General features: G+C 45.2%; 1 protein-coding gene across 4 annotated transcripts in view; it reads right to left on the bottom strand.

Moving 5' to 3' along the window:
• LOC134933318 (putative uncharacterized protein DDB_G0290521) overlaps positions 1–17500 on the bottom strand; it is a 147450-nt gene that overhangs the window by 104194 nt on the left and 25756 nt on the right. For 3 of the 4 annotated variants that reach the window (XM_063928425.1, XM_063928424.1, XM_063928426.1), the window contains 2 exons: positions 413–481; positions 145–345 (listed from right to left, as the gene is read on the bottom strand). The exons of the other annotated variant lie outside the window; for it this stretch is intronic. In XM_063928425.1, coding sequence (XP_063784495.1) covers positions 145–345; positions 413–481 — 270 coding nt within the window. The remainder of the gene's footprint in view (positions 1–144; positions 346–412; positions 482–17500) is intronic. 4 annotated transcript variants of the gene reach the window in all.

Genomic DNA, 17500 nt, shown 5'->3' with positions numbered 1-17500 from the left:
ATTAACAGTTAGGAGCTGTTTGGCTGCTGCCTTTATCACCTTGCACATATCACTGGTTTATCACTTCCTTATGCCTTCTCCAGGTTAATACATCTACCCCACTGTTTTTAAACTTCTTTACAAGTAATTGTTATGTTTACTCACCAGACAGCTGAGGGGATTGAGGATCCTCGCTTTGTGGGCTGGCCAAAATGGCTTGTGGTGGCAGGGCCGATACTATGGAGATGCGCCGTTGGGGTGGTGAGGATGCTGCTGGTGATTCAGCCTCAAGACGGCGTCTCTTGGTTGTCCTCCTATGTTGAGGATCCGAGCCCTGTGATGGGCGCCTTAGTGGAGGGGGGTTTCCTGAAGAAGAACTTATGTGATAAGATATTCTGTGTTTTCAGAATATGTGTTTACACTAAATTCTTACTTGCATCGCCAGCATCTGCATCTCTTGGCAGTGTGGGATGTGGCCTGGCTGTGCTGCTTCTCTTTCGTACTGTAAAAATATGAAGAATGTACTAATGAACATACTATTATGCTTATCTGTTTATGCAAATTCCTTATTGTGATGTAAACATATGTGGAACCTGATGAGAAGTAAACTCAACTATGCTTATGCTTTTCTGCCTGACTTCATTGGGTGTGTATAGTTGAATTAAGAAACAATTTCACCAAACAATCCATACACAAAGGTGCATAATGCACAATATTATACTACTTAAATGCCAAACTTGGGGGAAAATTTACTAAGATGGGAGTTCTATTTGAGATGGGATGTGGCCCATAGCAACCAATCAGATTCCAGATATTATCTTCTAGAAGGTGCTAGATATATGGAAGTAGAATCTGATTGGTTGCTATGGGCAACATCCCATCTTCTAGAGTGTCATTGTGGATTGCAATATGTGGGGAGAACGGGAAGAATGTTAAAAGAACGCCTATCAGAACACACCAGGAACATAAAGAAGGGGTATGAGCTGCATAGTGTATCTAACCATTTTAAAAATAAGCACAACTGCAACCTTAGAGGTCTAAAAAGTTTTATAGACATAAAAGCAGTTAAAAATAACTGGAGAACTCGGTGCACAGAGAAACTTTTAGCACAAACAGAAATGAAAACAATACACCACTTGAGAACTCTAACACCAAGTGGTTTAAATTTAGAGTTTGAGATTAAATGGTTCCTGTAAAGCCATATGTATTGCAGTCTGCCGATTCTAAAGTCTCTTCTTTTCTGTGTTGTTTCTGTCATTTTTTCATCTCTGAGTCACAATCATGTGTTTCATGCGGAATAAGAAAATTGACCTATGGAAAACAAGAACTGTAACAACAATCTAGCACCGTTAAAAACAACCAGATGAAGTTCTCTGCACCTAATGAGTCCTGGACGTCCGTCATAATATGATATATCTACAATGTTGTGCCGCATTAATTATGTTGAGTGGTCTGTTTTAGTCAGAGAACGAGCATCATATATGCCAAGAGAGCATTTACTTCCCGCAGTTATTTTTCAAATTTTTCAAATTATTCCCACTTGGGTCTGTTTAATCTGCACCTCCGGCCATTTGCCGGCTGCATTTATCTTCCGCATTTATTCTTCAAATTATTTCCACTTGGGTTTATTAAAACCGCACCGCCGGCTATTTGCCGGCTCAATACCTGTTAAATCTATCTTAGTTTAACTGTGCTTAAGATACAGCGGGTCCTATCTACACCGCATTTAGTGATAGAACTTTCTCCATGTCTCCAACGCTCTACATGGGCGCATAAACTAAATAGTGTTTTTTGGTTCTGGACTGCTCGTTTTCTGAAAACTAAACAGACTTATTGCAATGCATATTTTACTTATGAGGATCAAACATCCCGAGTATTACCAACGCTGAGTGTGTTTAAATATGTTAATATTTTTAACTTTGTATTTAAAGTATGTTGTATGATTTATGTGCAAGTTACTCCTGTTGTAGGAGTTCTTAATTGCTGAAACACATACACCTGTTAATTGTCTATTGTGAGGGATTGGTCAAAATGGATCATGTGACTTTGTGAAGCCTAAATATAACCGGTCTTATTAGAACATACATTTTACTTCTTGAGGAAGGGGAGGGAATCCCCGAAACGCGTTTAAGTTTGCTGCTAGCCATTATACCAGATCATTTACTTGCTGTATTGGATGAATAAAGAAGCCGTGTGCTTTTGGAAAAATACTGGTCTGCCTTATTCCTGCCGCCCATACTGTGAGGGATACGAAAGATACCTTGATGTGTACGCGGGACAGGACACTAAAGTAAGTGTTATTCCAACAGCTAAGTCCATTGCAAGTGAAGTGTACCGTGGATGTGTGGTGATAGAAAGATACCTTTACATGAAAGCGAGACAGAATAACAAAGTGAGTGTCTTTCTGATGCATGGAAAGAGCTTGAAAGAAACTTTGGACGAAGATTGAAAAGTCTCAAGTTGTTTATAAATTTCATTATTTTAAACCCAGCGCTAGTTTGCAACCATCTATTGTTTGTCAACATCCCATCTTAAATAGAACTCCCATCTTAGTAAATTTACCCCTTGATAGCTTGACACAACCAGAATATAGCACGATATGTTACTAAATTTTGCTGCTAACAACAAACCACTACCCACAAATATCTACAACAAATTGTAAGCATCAAAAATAAAAAACCTTGAAAAATCACATCAACCACACAAAAGAAAACCCAGATCAACACACAATAACCATAAGTCCATTGACAAATTTAAAAAAAAAAAATCTTTACACAACACACATGAATCACACTTCATTAAAATACACCTACAACAATTTACTTTTGAATTAAAACACCACAAAAAGGCAAAGACAACCTGCTAATTGACAATACAAAGGAAAAAAACAATTAATTGTGATTAAAACTACATCACCAACACATTATAAGAATGAACCAACTTACAATCACAATTAGCTAGAAGACATTTCAGACAACTAAGAACAAAGCACAGATGTTAAAATTATAAATAAAAAACAATAATAAACTCACCATCCTGCCTTGGCCGATCCGAATCCCGGACATGAGTCGCACCAACCACTTCTGGCGGAATAAGAGTACGCACAGGCTCCTCCGAATCCCGATAGGACACTCGGAAGGGGTGTCCACCCCCTGTTTGGCGGGCTGATTTAACCTCCTTCGACATCTTTGCCTTGACACGGCGCTTGATGTCGTAGAATCGCTTACGACACGTGTCCTCGGTCCGCCTCACCACACCCTCACTATTCACAGCCGCAACAACCTTCCCCCACTGAACAGTCTTCCTGCGTGACAAAACCTTTGCAGCATCATGGCCAAACAGCTGTCGATGATGCCTCATCAGCTCCCGCACCAAAGCCATATTTTCAGCGTAGCTGAATTTAACATTGCGGCCCGTCTTTGTAGTGGTGCGTGGCTGCGGAGCCACAGCACCATCACTGTCACTATTACTGGAGGCCGCAGCAGCAACCTCCCCCTCCTCCTCACTAACCTCCTCCACCTCACTCACCTCCTCCCTCTTACTTACCTCCTCCACCTCACTCACCTCCTCCCTCACCTCCTCCACCACACTCACCTCTGACTGGGACATAATCAGGACAAACAACAAATAACACTGATAAAAAAAAAACACTAAACACACCCCTCCACTACCACTACACACCAAACACACACACACACACACACACACACACACACACACACACACACACACACTCACTCACAATGACAATAGACATTAAAAAAACAACAAAGACAAAACTAGACAGACTTTTAAATAACTACACAACAAGTATGACAAGACTACTTACACACACACACAGTACAGCACTCAACAATCGCAAATAACCTCCTCAAAACCGCCAAAAACTCCAAACAACTCACCAACTCCTAACACACCTTCCTCTCACCTCTCCACTAGCTAAACCCACGAGGTGCGGACGGTTTGGGGCGGTTTTATAGTAATGAGCACAGACACTCCTCCATCACGAATCAAACCAATCACGGACGAGTGACAAAAACGAAACGTAGAAAAAAAACGCGGCCGGGAACGGATAAACACTGCCGTAAACGAAAAATGACGCAGTCGTAAAAAAAACTCATAACACGGCCGCAAATCCTCAAAATCGGCCGCATTCTACCTTTGAAAAACACAAATGACATCGGAAAACACGAATATGAAAAATACAACAGCTTAGTAAATGAGTCGTAATAAATTCAAAAAGTTGCAACTTTACACATTCGATGTCATTCGTGTTGGAACTTTAATTTCTTTCAGAAAAATACGATTTTTAGTAAATATAACCACTGGTTGGAAAATAGGAAACAGAGAGTTGTGGTCAATGGTAAGTATTCAAACTGGGCTAAAGTATTAAGTGGTGTACCTCAAGGGTCTGTACTAGGGCCACTTCTGTTTAACATATTTATAAATGACTTGGGAGAAGCTCTTGAGAGCAAAGTGTCCATTTTCGCAGATAACACTAAACTAAAATATTCAAACCAGATAGAGATATTGACTGTCTTCGGGATGACTTAATCAAACTGGAAGTTTGGGCAGCAAAGTGGAGTGTGAGGTTTAGTGTAGAGAAATGTGAAGTTATGCCATTTGGGACTAAGAACAAACATGCAATTTACAAATAAAATGGGGAAATAGATGAGCGGGTTTGGTTCCTCGGAATCCGAACCCGCCCGAACTTCAGCTTTTTTTACACGGATCCGAGCGACTCGGATCTTCCCGCCTTGCTCGGTTAACCCGAGCGCGCCCGAACGTCATTATGACGCTGTCGGATTCTCGCGAGGCTCGGATTCTATCGCGAGACTCGGATTCTATATAAGGAGCCGCGCGTCGCCGCCATTTTACACGTGCATTGAGATTGATAGTGAGAGGACGTGGCTGGCGTCCTCTCCGTTTAGAGAAGAAATAGATAGGAGAGTGAGAGTGAGACAGTGACACTTCATTTACTGGAGCTTAGGAGGAGTACTCAGACAGAGAGTGCAGAATTTTGCTGATAGTATTAGTTAGTTATACTAGTGACAGAGTGAGACAGTGACACTTCATTTACTGGAGCTTAGGAGGAGTACTCAGACAGAGAGTGCAGAATTTTGCTGATAGTATTAGTTAGTTATACGGGTGGTCTTCTGTATACCGGCGGTCGGGCTCCCGGCGCTCAGTATACCGGCGCCGGGAGCCCGACCGCCGGCATACCGACACTTATTTTCCCTCGTGGGGGTCCACGACCCCCATAGAGGGAGAATAAAATAGTGTGGCGCGCGTAGCGAGCCCGCAAGGGGCTCATTTGCGCTCGCCACACTGTCGGTCAGCCGGCGGTCGGGCTCCCGGCGCCGGTATGCTGGGCGCCGGGAGCCCGACCGCCGGCCAGCCGTAGTGAACCCAGTTATACTAGTGACTGACCAGTGACCACCAGTGCAGTTTTATATTATTTAATATAATCCGTTCTCTGCCTGAAAAAACGATACACAGTGACTCAGTCACATACCATATCTGTGCTCAGCCCAGTGTGCTGCTGCATCATCTATGTATAATATCTGACTGTGCTCACACAGCTTAATTGTGGGGGAGACTGGGGAGCAGTTAGGTTATAGCAGGAGCCAGGAGTACATATTAAAATTAAACAGTGCACACTTTTTTTCTGCAGGAGTGCCACTGCCAGTGTGACTGACCAGTGACCTGACCACCAGTATATAGTATACTATATTGTATTGTGAATGTCTGCCTGTAAAAGTTAAACACACGTCGTGTGACTTGTGTGGTGTTTTTTTATTCTATAAAATAAAAAACTCATTCTGCTGACAGACAGTGTCCAGCAGGTCCGTCATTATATAATATATACCTGTCCGGCTGCAGTAGTGATATATATATATTTTTTATATCATTATTTATCATCCAGTCGCAGCAGACACAGTACGGTAGTTCACGGCTGTAGCTACCTCTGTGTCGGCACTCGGCAGTCCATCCATAATTGTATACCACCTACCCGTGGTTTTTTTTTTCTTTCTTCTTTATACATACTACATCTCATTATCATCCAGTCTATATTAGCAGCAGACACAGTACAGTACGGTAGTCCACGGCTGTAGCTACCTCTGTGTCGGCACTCGGCAGTCCGTCCATAATTGTATACCACCTACCCGTGTTTTTTTTTTTCTTTCTTCTTTATACATACTACATCTCATTATCAACCAGTCTATATTAGCAGCAGACACAGTACGGTAGTCCACGGCTGTAGCTACCTCTGTGTCGGCACTCGGCAGTCCATCCATAATTGTATACCACCTACCCGTGGTTTTTTTTTCTTTCTTCTTTATACATACTACATCTCATTATCATCCAGTCTATGTTAGCAGCAGACACAGTACAGTACAATAGTCCACGGCTGTAGCTACCTCTGTGTCGGCACTCGGCAGTCCGTCCATAATTGTATACCACCTACCCGTGGTTTTTTTTTCTTTCTTCTTTATACATACTACATCTCATTATCATCCAGTCTATATTAGCAGCAGACACAGTACAGTACGGTAGTCCACGGCTGTAGCTACCTCTGTGTCGGCACTCGGCAGTCCGTCCATAATTGTATACCACCTACCCGTGGTTTTTTTTTCTTTCTTCTTTATACATACTACATCTCATTATCAACCAGTCTATATTAGCAGCAGACACAGTACGGTAGTCCACGGCTGTAGCTACCTCTGTGTCGGCACTCGGCAGTCTGTCCATAATTGTATACCACCTACCCGTGGTTTTTTTTTCTTTCTTCTTTATACATACTACATCTCATTATCATCCAGTCTATATTAGCAGCAGACACAGTACAGTACGGTAGTCCACGGCTGTAGCTACCTCTGTGTCGGCACTCGGCAGTCCGTCCATAATTGTATACCACCTACCCGTGGTTTTTTTTCTTTCTTCTTTATACATACTACATCTCATTATCATCCAGTCTATATTAGCAGCAGACACAGTACAGTACGGTAGTCCACGGCTGTAGCTACCTCTGTGTCGGCACTCGGCAGTCCGTCCATAATTGTATACCACCTACCCGTGTTTTTTTTTTTCTTTCTTCTTTATACATACTACATCTCATTATCAACCAGTCTATATTAGCAGCAGACACAGTACGGTAGTCCACGGCTGTAGCTACCTCTGTGTCGGCACTCGGCAGTCCATCCATAATTGTATACCACCTACCCGTGGTTTTTTTTTCTTTCTTCTTTATACATACATACTACATCTCATTATCATCCAGTCTATATTAGCAGCAGACACAGTACAGTACAATAGTCCACGGCTGTAGCTACCTCTGTGTCGGCACTCGGCAGTCCATCCATAATTGTATACTAGTATCCATCCATCTCCATTGTTTACCTGAGGTGCCTTTTAGTTGTGCCTATTAAAATATGGAGAACAAAAATGTTGAGGTTCCAAAATTAGGGAAAGATCAAGATCCACTTCCACCTCGTGCTGAAGCTGCTGCCACTAGTCATGGTCGAGACGATGAAATGCCAGCAACGTCGTCTGCCAAGGCCGATGCCCAATGTCATAGTACAGAGCATGTCAAATCCAAAACACCAAATATCAGTAAAAAAAGGACTCCAAAACCTAAAATAAAATTGTCGGAGGAGAAGCGTAAACTTGCCAATATGCCATTTACCACACGGAGTGGCAAGGAACGGCTGAGGCCCTGGCCTATGTTCATGGCTAGTGGTTCAGCTTCACATGAGGATGGAAGCACTCAGCCTCTCGCTAGAAAACTGAAAAGACTCAAGCTGGCAAAAGCACCGCAAAGAACTGTGCGTTCTTCGAAATCCCAAATCCACAAGGAGAGTCCAATTGTGTCGGTTGCAATGCCTGACCTTCCCAACACTGGACGTGAAGAGCATGCGCCTTCCACCATTTGCACGCCCCCTGCAAGTGCTGGAAGGAGCACCCGCAGTCCAGTTCCTGATAGTCAGATTGAAGATGTCAGTGTTGAAGTACACCAGGATGAGGAGGATATGGGTGTTGCTGGCGCTGGGGAGGAAATTGACCAGGAGGATTCTGATGGTGAGGTGGTTTGTTTAAGTCAGGCACCCGGGGAGACACCTGTTGTCCGTGGGAGGAATATGGCCACTGACATGCCTGGTGAAAATACCAAAAAAATCAGCTCTTCGGTGTGGAAGTATTTCAACAGAAATGCGGACAACAGGTGTCAAGCCGTGTGTTGCCTTTGTCAAGCTGTAATAAGTAGGGGTAAGGACGTTAACCACCTCGGAACATCCTCCCTTATACGTCACCTGCAGCGCATTCATAATAAGTCAGTGACAAGTTCAAAAACTTTGGGCGACAGCGGAAGCAGTCCACTGACCAGTAAATCCCTTCCTCTTGTAACCAAGCTCACGCAAACCACCCCACCAACTCCCTCAGTGTCAATTTCCTCCTTCCCCAGGAATGCCAATAGTCCTGCAGGCCATGTCACTGGCAATTCTGACGAGTCCTCTCCTGCCTGGGATTCCTCCGATGCATCCTTGCGTGTAACGCCTACTGCTGCTGGCGCTGCTGTTGTTGCTGCTGGGAGTCGATGGTCATCCAAGAGGGGAAGTCGTAAGCCCTCTTGTACTACTTCCAGTAAGCAATTGACTGTTCAACAGTCCTTTGCGAGGAAGATGAAATATCACAGCAGTCATCCTGCTGCAAAGCGGATAACTGAGGCCTTGACAACTATGTTGGTGTTAGACGTGCGTCCGGTATCCGCCGTTAGTTCACAGGGAACTAGACAATTTATTGAGGCAGTGTGCCCCCGTTACCAAATACCATCTAGGTTCCACTTCTCTAGGCAGGCGATACCGAGAATGTACACGGACGTCAGAAAAAGACTCACCAGTGTCCTAAAAAATGCAGTTGTACCCAATGTCCACTTAACCACGGACATGTGGACAAGTGGAGCAGGGCAGGGTCAGGACTATATGACTGTGACAGCCCACTGGGTAGATGTATGGACTCCCGCCGCAAGAACAGCAGTGGCGGCACCAGTAGCAGCATCTCGCAAACGCCAACTCTTTCCTAGGCAGGCTACGCTTTGTATCACCGCTTTCCAGAATACGCACACAGCTGAAAACCTCTTACGGCAACTGAGGAAGATCATCGCGGAATGGCTTACCCCAATTGGACTCTCCTGTGGATTTGTGGCATCGGACAACGCCAGCAATATTGTGTGTGCATTAAATATGGGCAAATTCCAGCACGTCCCATGTTTTGCACATACCTTGAATTTGGTGGTGCAGAATTTTTTAAAAAACGACAGGGGCGTGCAAGAGATGCTGTCGGTGGCCAGAAGAATTGCGGGACACTTTCGGCGTACAGGCACCACGTACAGAAGACTGGAGCACCACCAAAAACTACTGAACCTGCCCTGCCATCATCTGAAGCAAGAAGTGGTAACGAGGTGGAATTCAACCCTCTATATGCTTCAGAGGTTGGAGGAGCAGCAAAAGGCCATTCAAGCCTATACAATTGAGCACGATATAGGAGGTGGAATGCACCTGTCTCAAGCGCAGTGGAGAATGATTTCAACGTTGTGCAAGGTTCTGATGCCCTTTGAACTTGCCACACGTGAAGTCAGTTCAGACACTGCCAGCCTGAGTCAGGTCATTCCCCTCATCAGGATTTTGCAGAAGAAGCTGGAGACATTGAAGGAGGAGCTAACACGGAGCGATTCCGCTAGGCATGTGGGACTTGTGGATGGAGCCCTTAATTCGCTTAACAAGGATTCACGGGTGGTCAATCTGTTGAAATCAGAGCACTACATTTTGGCCACCGTGCTCGATCCTAGATTTAAAGCCTACCTTGGATCTCTCTTTCCGGCAGACACAAGTCTGCTGGGGTTGAAAGACCTGCTGGTGAGAAAATTGTCAAGTCAAGCGGAACGCGACCTGTCAACATCTCCTCCTTCACATTCTCCCGCAACTGGGGGTGCGAGGAAAAGGCTCAGAATTCCGAGCCCACCCGCTGGCGGTGATGCAGGGCAGTCTGGAGCGACTGCTGATGCTGACATCTGGTCCGGACTGAAGGACCTGACAACGATTACGGACATGTCGTCTACTGTCACTGCATATGATTCTCTCAACATTGAAAGAATGGTGGAGGATTATATGAGTGACCGCATCCAAGTAGGCACGTCACACAGTCCGTACTTATACTGGCAGGAAAAAGAGGCAATTTGGAGGCCCTTGCACAAACTGGCTTTATTCTACCTAAGTTGCCCTCCCACAAGTGTGTACTCCGAAAGAGTGTTTAGTGCCGCCGCTCACCTTGTCAGCAATCGGCGTACGAGGTTACATCCAGAAAATGTGGAGACGATGATGTTCATTAAAATGAATTATAATCAATTCCTCCGCGGAGACATTGACCAGCAGCAATTGCCTCCACAAAGTACACAGGGAGCTGAGATGGTGGACTCCAGTGGGGACGAATTGATAATCTGTGAGGAGGGGGATGTACACGGTGATATATCGGAGGATGATGATGACGTGGACATCTTGCCTCTGTAGAGCCAGTTTGTGCAAGGAGAGATTAATTGCTTCTTTTTTTGGGGGGGGTCCAAACCAACCCGTCATATCAGTCACAGTCGTGTGGCAGACCGTCACTGAAATGATGGGTTGGTTAAAGTGTGCATGTCCTGTTTATACAACATAAGGGTGGGTGGGAGGGCCCAAGGACAATTCCATCTTGCACCTCTTTTTTCTTTTATTTTTCTTTGCGTCATGTGCTGTTTGGGGAGGGTTTTTTGGAAGGGCCATCCTGCGTGACACTGCAGTGCCACTCCTAGATGGGCCCGGTGTTTGTGTCGGCCACTAGGGTCGCTTATCTTACTCACACAGTCAGCTACCTCATTGCGCTTCTTTTTTTCTTTGCGTCATGTGCTGTTTGGGGAGGGTTTTTTGGAAGGGCCATCCTGCGTGACACTGCAGTGCCACTCCTAGATGGGCCCGGTGTTTGTGTCGGCCACTAGGGTCGCTTATCTTACTCACACAGTCAGCTACCTCATTGCGCCTCTTTTTTTCTTTGCGTCATGTGCTGTTTGGGGAGGGTTTTTTGGAAGGGCCATCCTGCGTGACACTGCAGTGCCACTCCTAGATGGGCCCGGTGTTTGTGTCGGCCACTAGGGTCGCTTATCTTACTCACACAGTCAGCTACCTCATTGCGCCTCTTTTTTTCTTTGCGTCATGTGCTGTTTGGGGAGGGTTTTTTGGAAGGGACATCCTGCGTGACACTGCAGTGCCACTCCTAGATGGGCCCGGTGTTTGTGTCGGCCACTAGGGTCGCTTATCTTACTCACACAGCGACCTCGGTGCAAATTTTAGGACTAAAAATAATATTGTGAGGTGTGAGGTATTCAGAATAGACTGAAAATGAGTGTAAATTATGGTTTTTGAGGTTAATAATACTTTGAGATCAAAATGACCCCCAAATTCTATGATTTAAGCTGTTTTTTAGGGTTTTTTGAAAAAAACACCCGAATCCGACAAAAAAAATTCGGTGAGGTTTTGCCAAAATGTGGTCGAACCCAAAACACGGCCGCGGAACCGAACCCAAAACCAAAACACAAAACCCGAAAAATTTCCGGCGCTCATCTCTAGGAAATGGTAGGGGAATCGGTGATGGAGAAAGATTGGGTGTTCACATTGACAATATTAGTAGCAGTGCCCAGTGTGAATGTGCAATAGCAAAGGCAAATAAAGTATTAGCATGCATAAAATGGGGGATGGAGACAAGGGAAGAAAGTGTAATCCTGCCACTATATAAATCGTTGGTACGGCCACATTTAGAATACAGTGTACAGTTCTGGACACCACACTATAAACAAAGACATATTGGAACTTGAAAAAGTTCAGAGAAGAGCCACAAAATTGATTAAGGCCATAGAGTCGTTAGTCTATAATGAAAGGCTAACTACGTTAGATATGTTTACATTACAAAAGAGGTGGCTTAGAGGAGATATGATTAACATTTACAAATACATTATGGGGCAATATAGGGAATTACCATCTGTTTATTGAGAGATCTGTACACAAAATGCATGGCCACCCCCTATGGTTAGAGGAGAAGGCTTTTCATACCCAGTGGAGAAATCCAAAGATATAACTTTCAATATTTACATTAAATATAGGTTGAACTTGATGGACAAAATGTATTTTTTCAACTTCAACAATTAAGTTAAGATGTTAAAACATTTACGCTTGCAGCCTACATCAAGGGACCCTAATTTTCTACAAGTCCCTACACTAGCATATATGCCGAGCACACCATTGCATTGCAGTTACATGTTTGCACCTCCCAGCTACAGATGGGAACATCTATACAGGGCTGGCTTGTGAGCCACATTCAACCAGGCATTTTATAGCCTTAATTGAAAGCTGCCATGATGGCACTAGGCAAAATGTTTTGAAACAAAACAGAAAATAAATATACCCACGCTCAGTTTTACCCATATTGTACATGATACCAGATGCATGGCAGTATTACAGCCATTTACAGATACTTCCACATACATCTAGCCTCCCTGCATGTTAAACAGCCCTTCTATACATACTGTGGCGTGACTTGGTGGCACCGAGCATCTTTTTGTGCAACTTTTTCCATTAAAATGCATCTTATTTGTGAACAAGCTTCTGCTGATTAAAATGATATGCAGCATGCCTATATTCTGTGTGCGTCTGCGCCTGTATCTGAATGCGAAACAGTACATTACAGTTTTTTACTAGAAAACATTGTAACATAGCATTTCGTATGCAGATACAGTCGCGGTCGCACAAAGAATAAGCATGCCACATATTATTTTAATCATCAGAGTCTGCTTGTGCGTCTTTTTAGCTTATTAGCCATGACACTGAAAGGCATATTGATGCAAGATGTCGGAGGACGTATCTGTATGTATACAAAACAGAAACACTTTTGCTATCGACACGAACAATAAAATACTGCAAATCTGTGTGTATGAAGCATCTAAAATAGTGAGTTTTGTAAAATTTTTATTAACACATTTAAGCTTATTGGCAGACCGCATGTGCCGTGATCACTGTGAGAATTTTACTGCAGAGTGACTGACAGGAAGGGGCCATTTTGGGGAAGGTTAAGGGGAGTGGCAGCAAAATTGCAGGCATGTCATTACAGTGTGTCTGCCTTCAGCTGCTATAATGAAACATCTCACCCCTCTCTGTCTGACTGTCCAAGCTCATGTCTGTGGTCCCAGAAGTCCCCCCTTCTACCAGCCTGCTTGTCTGGATCGGCGGAATGAGGACATACTAATGTAGGCCAAGAACAGTAACAGTGTGTTTGCGCAATTGTGACAACTTAGATGATTATATGCAAGGGAAAGCCGTATTATTTGAAGGTGGTTAGGCGCAGGTACTGGATGACTTAAATTTGCCTGCATTAGCAAACCACTTGTGATTTGCGGTTTGTGACGCTCCACTGGCGCTGATTGAGGCTTTCTTCATCAGCAAAGTATTTTTTTTTTAAATTGTTTATTTAATTTTTCAAGTTATACAGGGTTACATTAGCCCCCCACAACAGGTGGGGAGGGTATTTCCGTAAAACAACATTATACTTAGCGCAGAGATATAATCTAAAAACAGAGATCATGTGGCTGTAACAGTAGAAAGAAGAAGGATAAAATGAAAGCAAGAAAAGAGAAAAGAGGAGAGGGGAAAGACGAGGAAAGTATAGAGTAGGGAGAAAAAAAAAGACAAAGTCGGAGGATCCGCCGGCGCGCCTCTTTATACAGCAAATACCGCTCGGAGCGCTAGTGTTAAAGAGGAGGTAATACTGAAGGTACCCGAAAAGGTAGTTTTAAGGACGGTCACACACCTACTCTATCTGGGGCGAGACTACTAAAATCACAGTAGAAGTGCCGCGGGACCCTCAGGGGAGCGCGTTCTACGTGCTGGAGCTTGAGAGTTGAACCATAATTCCCAAATCATGAGAAACTGGAAAGATCTATTATGGAGGTATGCAGTGATTTTTTTCCATGCTTGCGAAGTACCAAACTTTATCAATGACCCGCTTAATAGGGGGGGGCTCCTTCTCTTTCCAATGGAGAGCAATTGAGCAGCGAGCAGCATTTAAAATCTGTGTCGGTAATTTACCGGTATTTGGAGGTGTGTTAATAACGGGAAGGCCCAGCAGAAAAGACCAAGGGTCTTTAGATATCTGGGATTGGAGCACTGTACTTATCAAGTGTGCGACTGAATCCCAAAATAACCTGATCTTGGGGCACGTCCACCAGATATGGAGGAAAGAGCCATGTCCGCCGCAGCCTCTCCAGCACGTGGGCGAAGAGGAAGGGAACATCTTGTGGAGTCTAGAGGGGACAAAATACCACCTATATAATATTTTTTAAGCATTTTCCTTTACTAGTGTTGAGATGGAGGATTGTGCGGCAGCAGTGAAGACATCTGACCAATCATGGTCCGCAGGCGGCGGGCCTAGGTCCCGTTCCCACTGGAGAACAAAAGCCGGGATCATCGACTGACCTCCAACCTGGAGAAGGGAGTATAGTACGGAGATGATTCCTCGAGCAAGCGGTTTATGATAGCAGTATGACTCCAGAGTGGATAAAGGTTGGAACGGGGAAGAATTGGATATAGAAGAGACAAAGTGTCTTATCTGGAAGTAGGTAAAAGGGTTCGCTTCCGGGAAATTATATTTTGTTATGATATCCGATAGAGGTGCGCACGTACCCTTAGACAGTACATCCAGTACAAAGCTGATATTCCTTTCCGACCATGGTCGAGATCGAGTCAGGGACTGACCCGGGGTGAAAGAAGGGTTATCCCATAAAGGGGTAAGCGGAGAGGGGGATGACAGTAGGTGAAAGCGCCGAGCGCAGTAGTCCCAGATCTGGCAGGAGAATTCCAGTACAGGGTGCAGTTGCAAATGAGGGGATCTAGCCTTGGGGGAGGATAAAAGTAGAGACGGCAAAGACGTGGTGTGGCCCAGTGCAGATTCCAGCTGTAGCCATCGAATGTTCTGAGCAGGGGCGAACCAAGCGACAGCTTGGCTGAGATGTGTGGCCAAATAGTAAAGGCGGATATCTGGGAAGCCTCTCCCGCCCTCCTGTACAGGTTTGCGTAATGTGGAGAAACATATCCTAGGGACCTTATTTCTCCAGACAAAGCGGAGGAACCAAGAGTGAACTTGCGCCAGGACAGAGTCCGGGACTTTCACAGGCAGCGTCTGAAACAGATAAAGTAGGCGGGGGATTATATTCATTTTCAGAGCTATGATACGTCCCAGCCAGGATATAATCAGGGACTGCCATTTATCGAGATCGGCCTTAATGTTGACAAGCAAGGGGGCGAAGTTTGCCTTATATAAGTCACCATGGCGGCGCGTAATAAAGATCCCCAGGTATCGGATTTTAGAAACACACCAAGAAAATTTAAAGTTGGATTGCAGGCGGGCTAGGTGGGTAGAAGAAATGTGGAAGGGGAGGGCTTCCGTTTTGGACCAATTAACCTTATATCCCGATACATGCCCGTATTCCGACAGAAGATGGAGAAGGTTCGGCAAAGAAGTGTGCGGTGAGGAAAGCGAAAGGAGGACATCATCTGTAAACAGGGAGATCTTGTAGACTGAGCTCCCCACCACTAACTCCCCCCAATGTCGGTCGAAGTCCGGATGCGTTCAGCCAACGGTTCTATTACTAGAGCAAATATCAGGGGCGAGAGTGGGCAGCCCTGTCTGGTGCCGTTGGAGATACCCAAAGGGTCCGACAGCACTCCATTCACGGAGACCCGTGCAGACGGATCCGAGTACAGAGCCTGAATCCCCGTGAGAAATTCCCCCTGAAAGCCAAAGTGAGCAAGAGTTTCGAACATAAAGGGCCAACCTATCCTGTCAAACGCTTTCTCCGCGTCCAGAGAAAGCAAAAGAGCAGGAGTACGTGTAAGGTTGATATGGTGAGCAAGGCTGATGACCCGTCTCGTATTGTCGCGGGCTTGGCGACCAGGGATAAATCCCACCTGGTCATTATGGACAAGGTGGGGCAACACGCTGTTCAAACGGAGGGCCAAGATTTTCGCATATATCTTAATATCAGAGTTAAGTAGCGATATAGGTCTATAAATAACGCAGTTGGATGCATCTTTGCCTTCCTTGGGAATAACTATAATCTTGGCCTCCAGAGCCGATTTGGAAAAAGAAGCACCCTGTAGGACAGCATTAAAGAGGGTTGAAAGGTGGGGCATGAGCTGGGGCAGAAAAGTCTTATAGTAGGCGGCTGAGAAGCCATCTGGACCAGGAGCCTTGTTAGATTTCAAACCTTTAACAACGGTGACAATTTCTTCATCGGAGATCCTAGTGTTTAGTTCCGCGGAGACCGTTGGGGACAGACAAGGTAGATGGCACTGGGACAGAAAGGCACGTACGTCCGCAAGAAAATCCGGGCTAGAATGTGAGGGCCCGTAGGCATTATATAGCTTCTTGTAGAAGCGAGAGAAAGTCTCGGTGATACGTTTAGGATCACAAGTTTTCTTACCAGGGGAAGACTGAATAGACAAAACGTTGTTCCTTGCCAGCTTAGTCCGAAGCCTAGAAGCTAGCAGCCGATCAGCCTTATCCCCCTTTTCGTAAAAAGACTGGTTGAGCCATTTCAAGCTAGTTTCCACCTTAGCCGTCAAGAGCATGTTCAATTCGCCCTTGGCAGAGGACAAAGCAGAAAGATCCGCTTCTGACCCTGATGTTTTGTGTTTCAGCGAAAGGGATGTGACCAAGTCCGAGAGTTCCCGAATACGGTTGGCTCTAGCCTTCTTATTATGAGAGGAGGCGCTAATCAGGCATCCGCGCAAGACCGTCTTGTGGGCATCCCACAGTAACATAGGGGAAATAGTCGGAGATGTGTTTGTATTAAAGTAATGGGAAATTTCGGCCACTATGTGGGCTTTCGTTTGGGGATTAAGAAGGATTCTGTCATTTAACCGCCACGTAGGGTGGCGAGCGGGAGGATGTGGGCCCGGGACGTCCACCGTGACCGGGCCGTGGTCAGACCACGTGCTAGGGTAAATGGAGGCGTCTAGGATGCATTGAGCAGGCTCTGTGCTCAAAAAGAGCATGTCCAATCTTGTGTAGACATCATAAATAGGGGAGTAGTAAGAGTAATCCCGAGCGTTCGGCTCTTTCACTCTCCATGTATCGAAGAGAAGGTGTCGGGATAGCAAGAGGTTCAAAGCAGCTGCGTTACGTGAATGAGAGGAGCGCATTGATCTGGGCAGAGGTTTAGATCTGTCCAGAGCGCTATCCAGGGTCACATTAAAATCCCCACCCAAAACCACATTACCGCGTCTGTGCAGAGCTAGGAGGCTATTCAGGGAATGGAAGAAGGGGGCCTGTAGTTGGTTTGGAGCATAAACATTCAGGAATGTGTAGGGGGTCCCATTCAACAGCCCCACTAACATTAGGTACCTACCCTCATGGTCCCTCAATATATCGGAGGGGGTGAAAGCTAGGT

Source organism: Pseudophryne corroboree, chromosome 6, assembly GCF_028390025.1.
Source record: "Pseudophryne corroboree isolate aPseCor3 chromosome 6, aPseCor3.hap2, whole genome shotgun sequence".
Classification (NCBI taxonomy): Eukaryota; Metazoa; Chordata; class Amphibia; order Anura; family Myobatrachidae; genus Pseudophryne; species Pseudophryne corroboree.
Note: the sequence above shows the minus strand (reverse complement) of the source record. Positions and strands in the feature narration are given on the sequence as shown.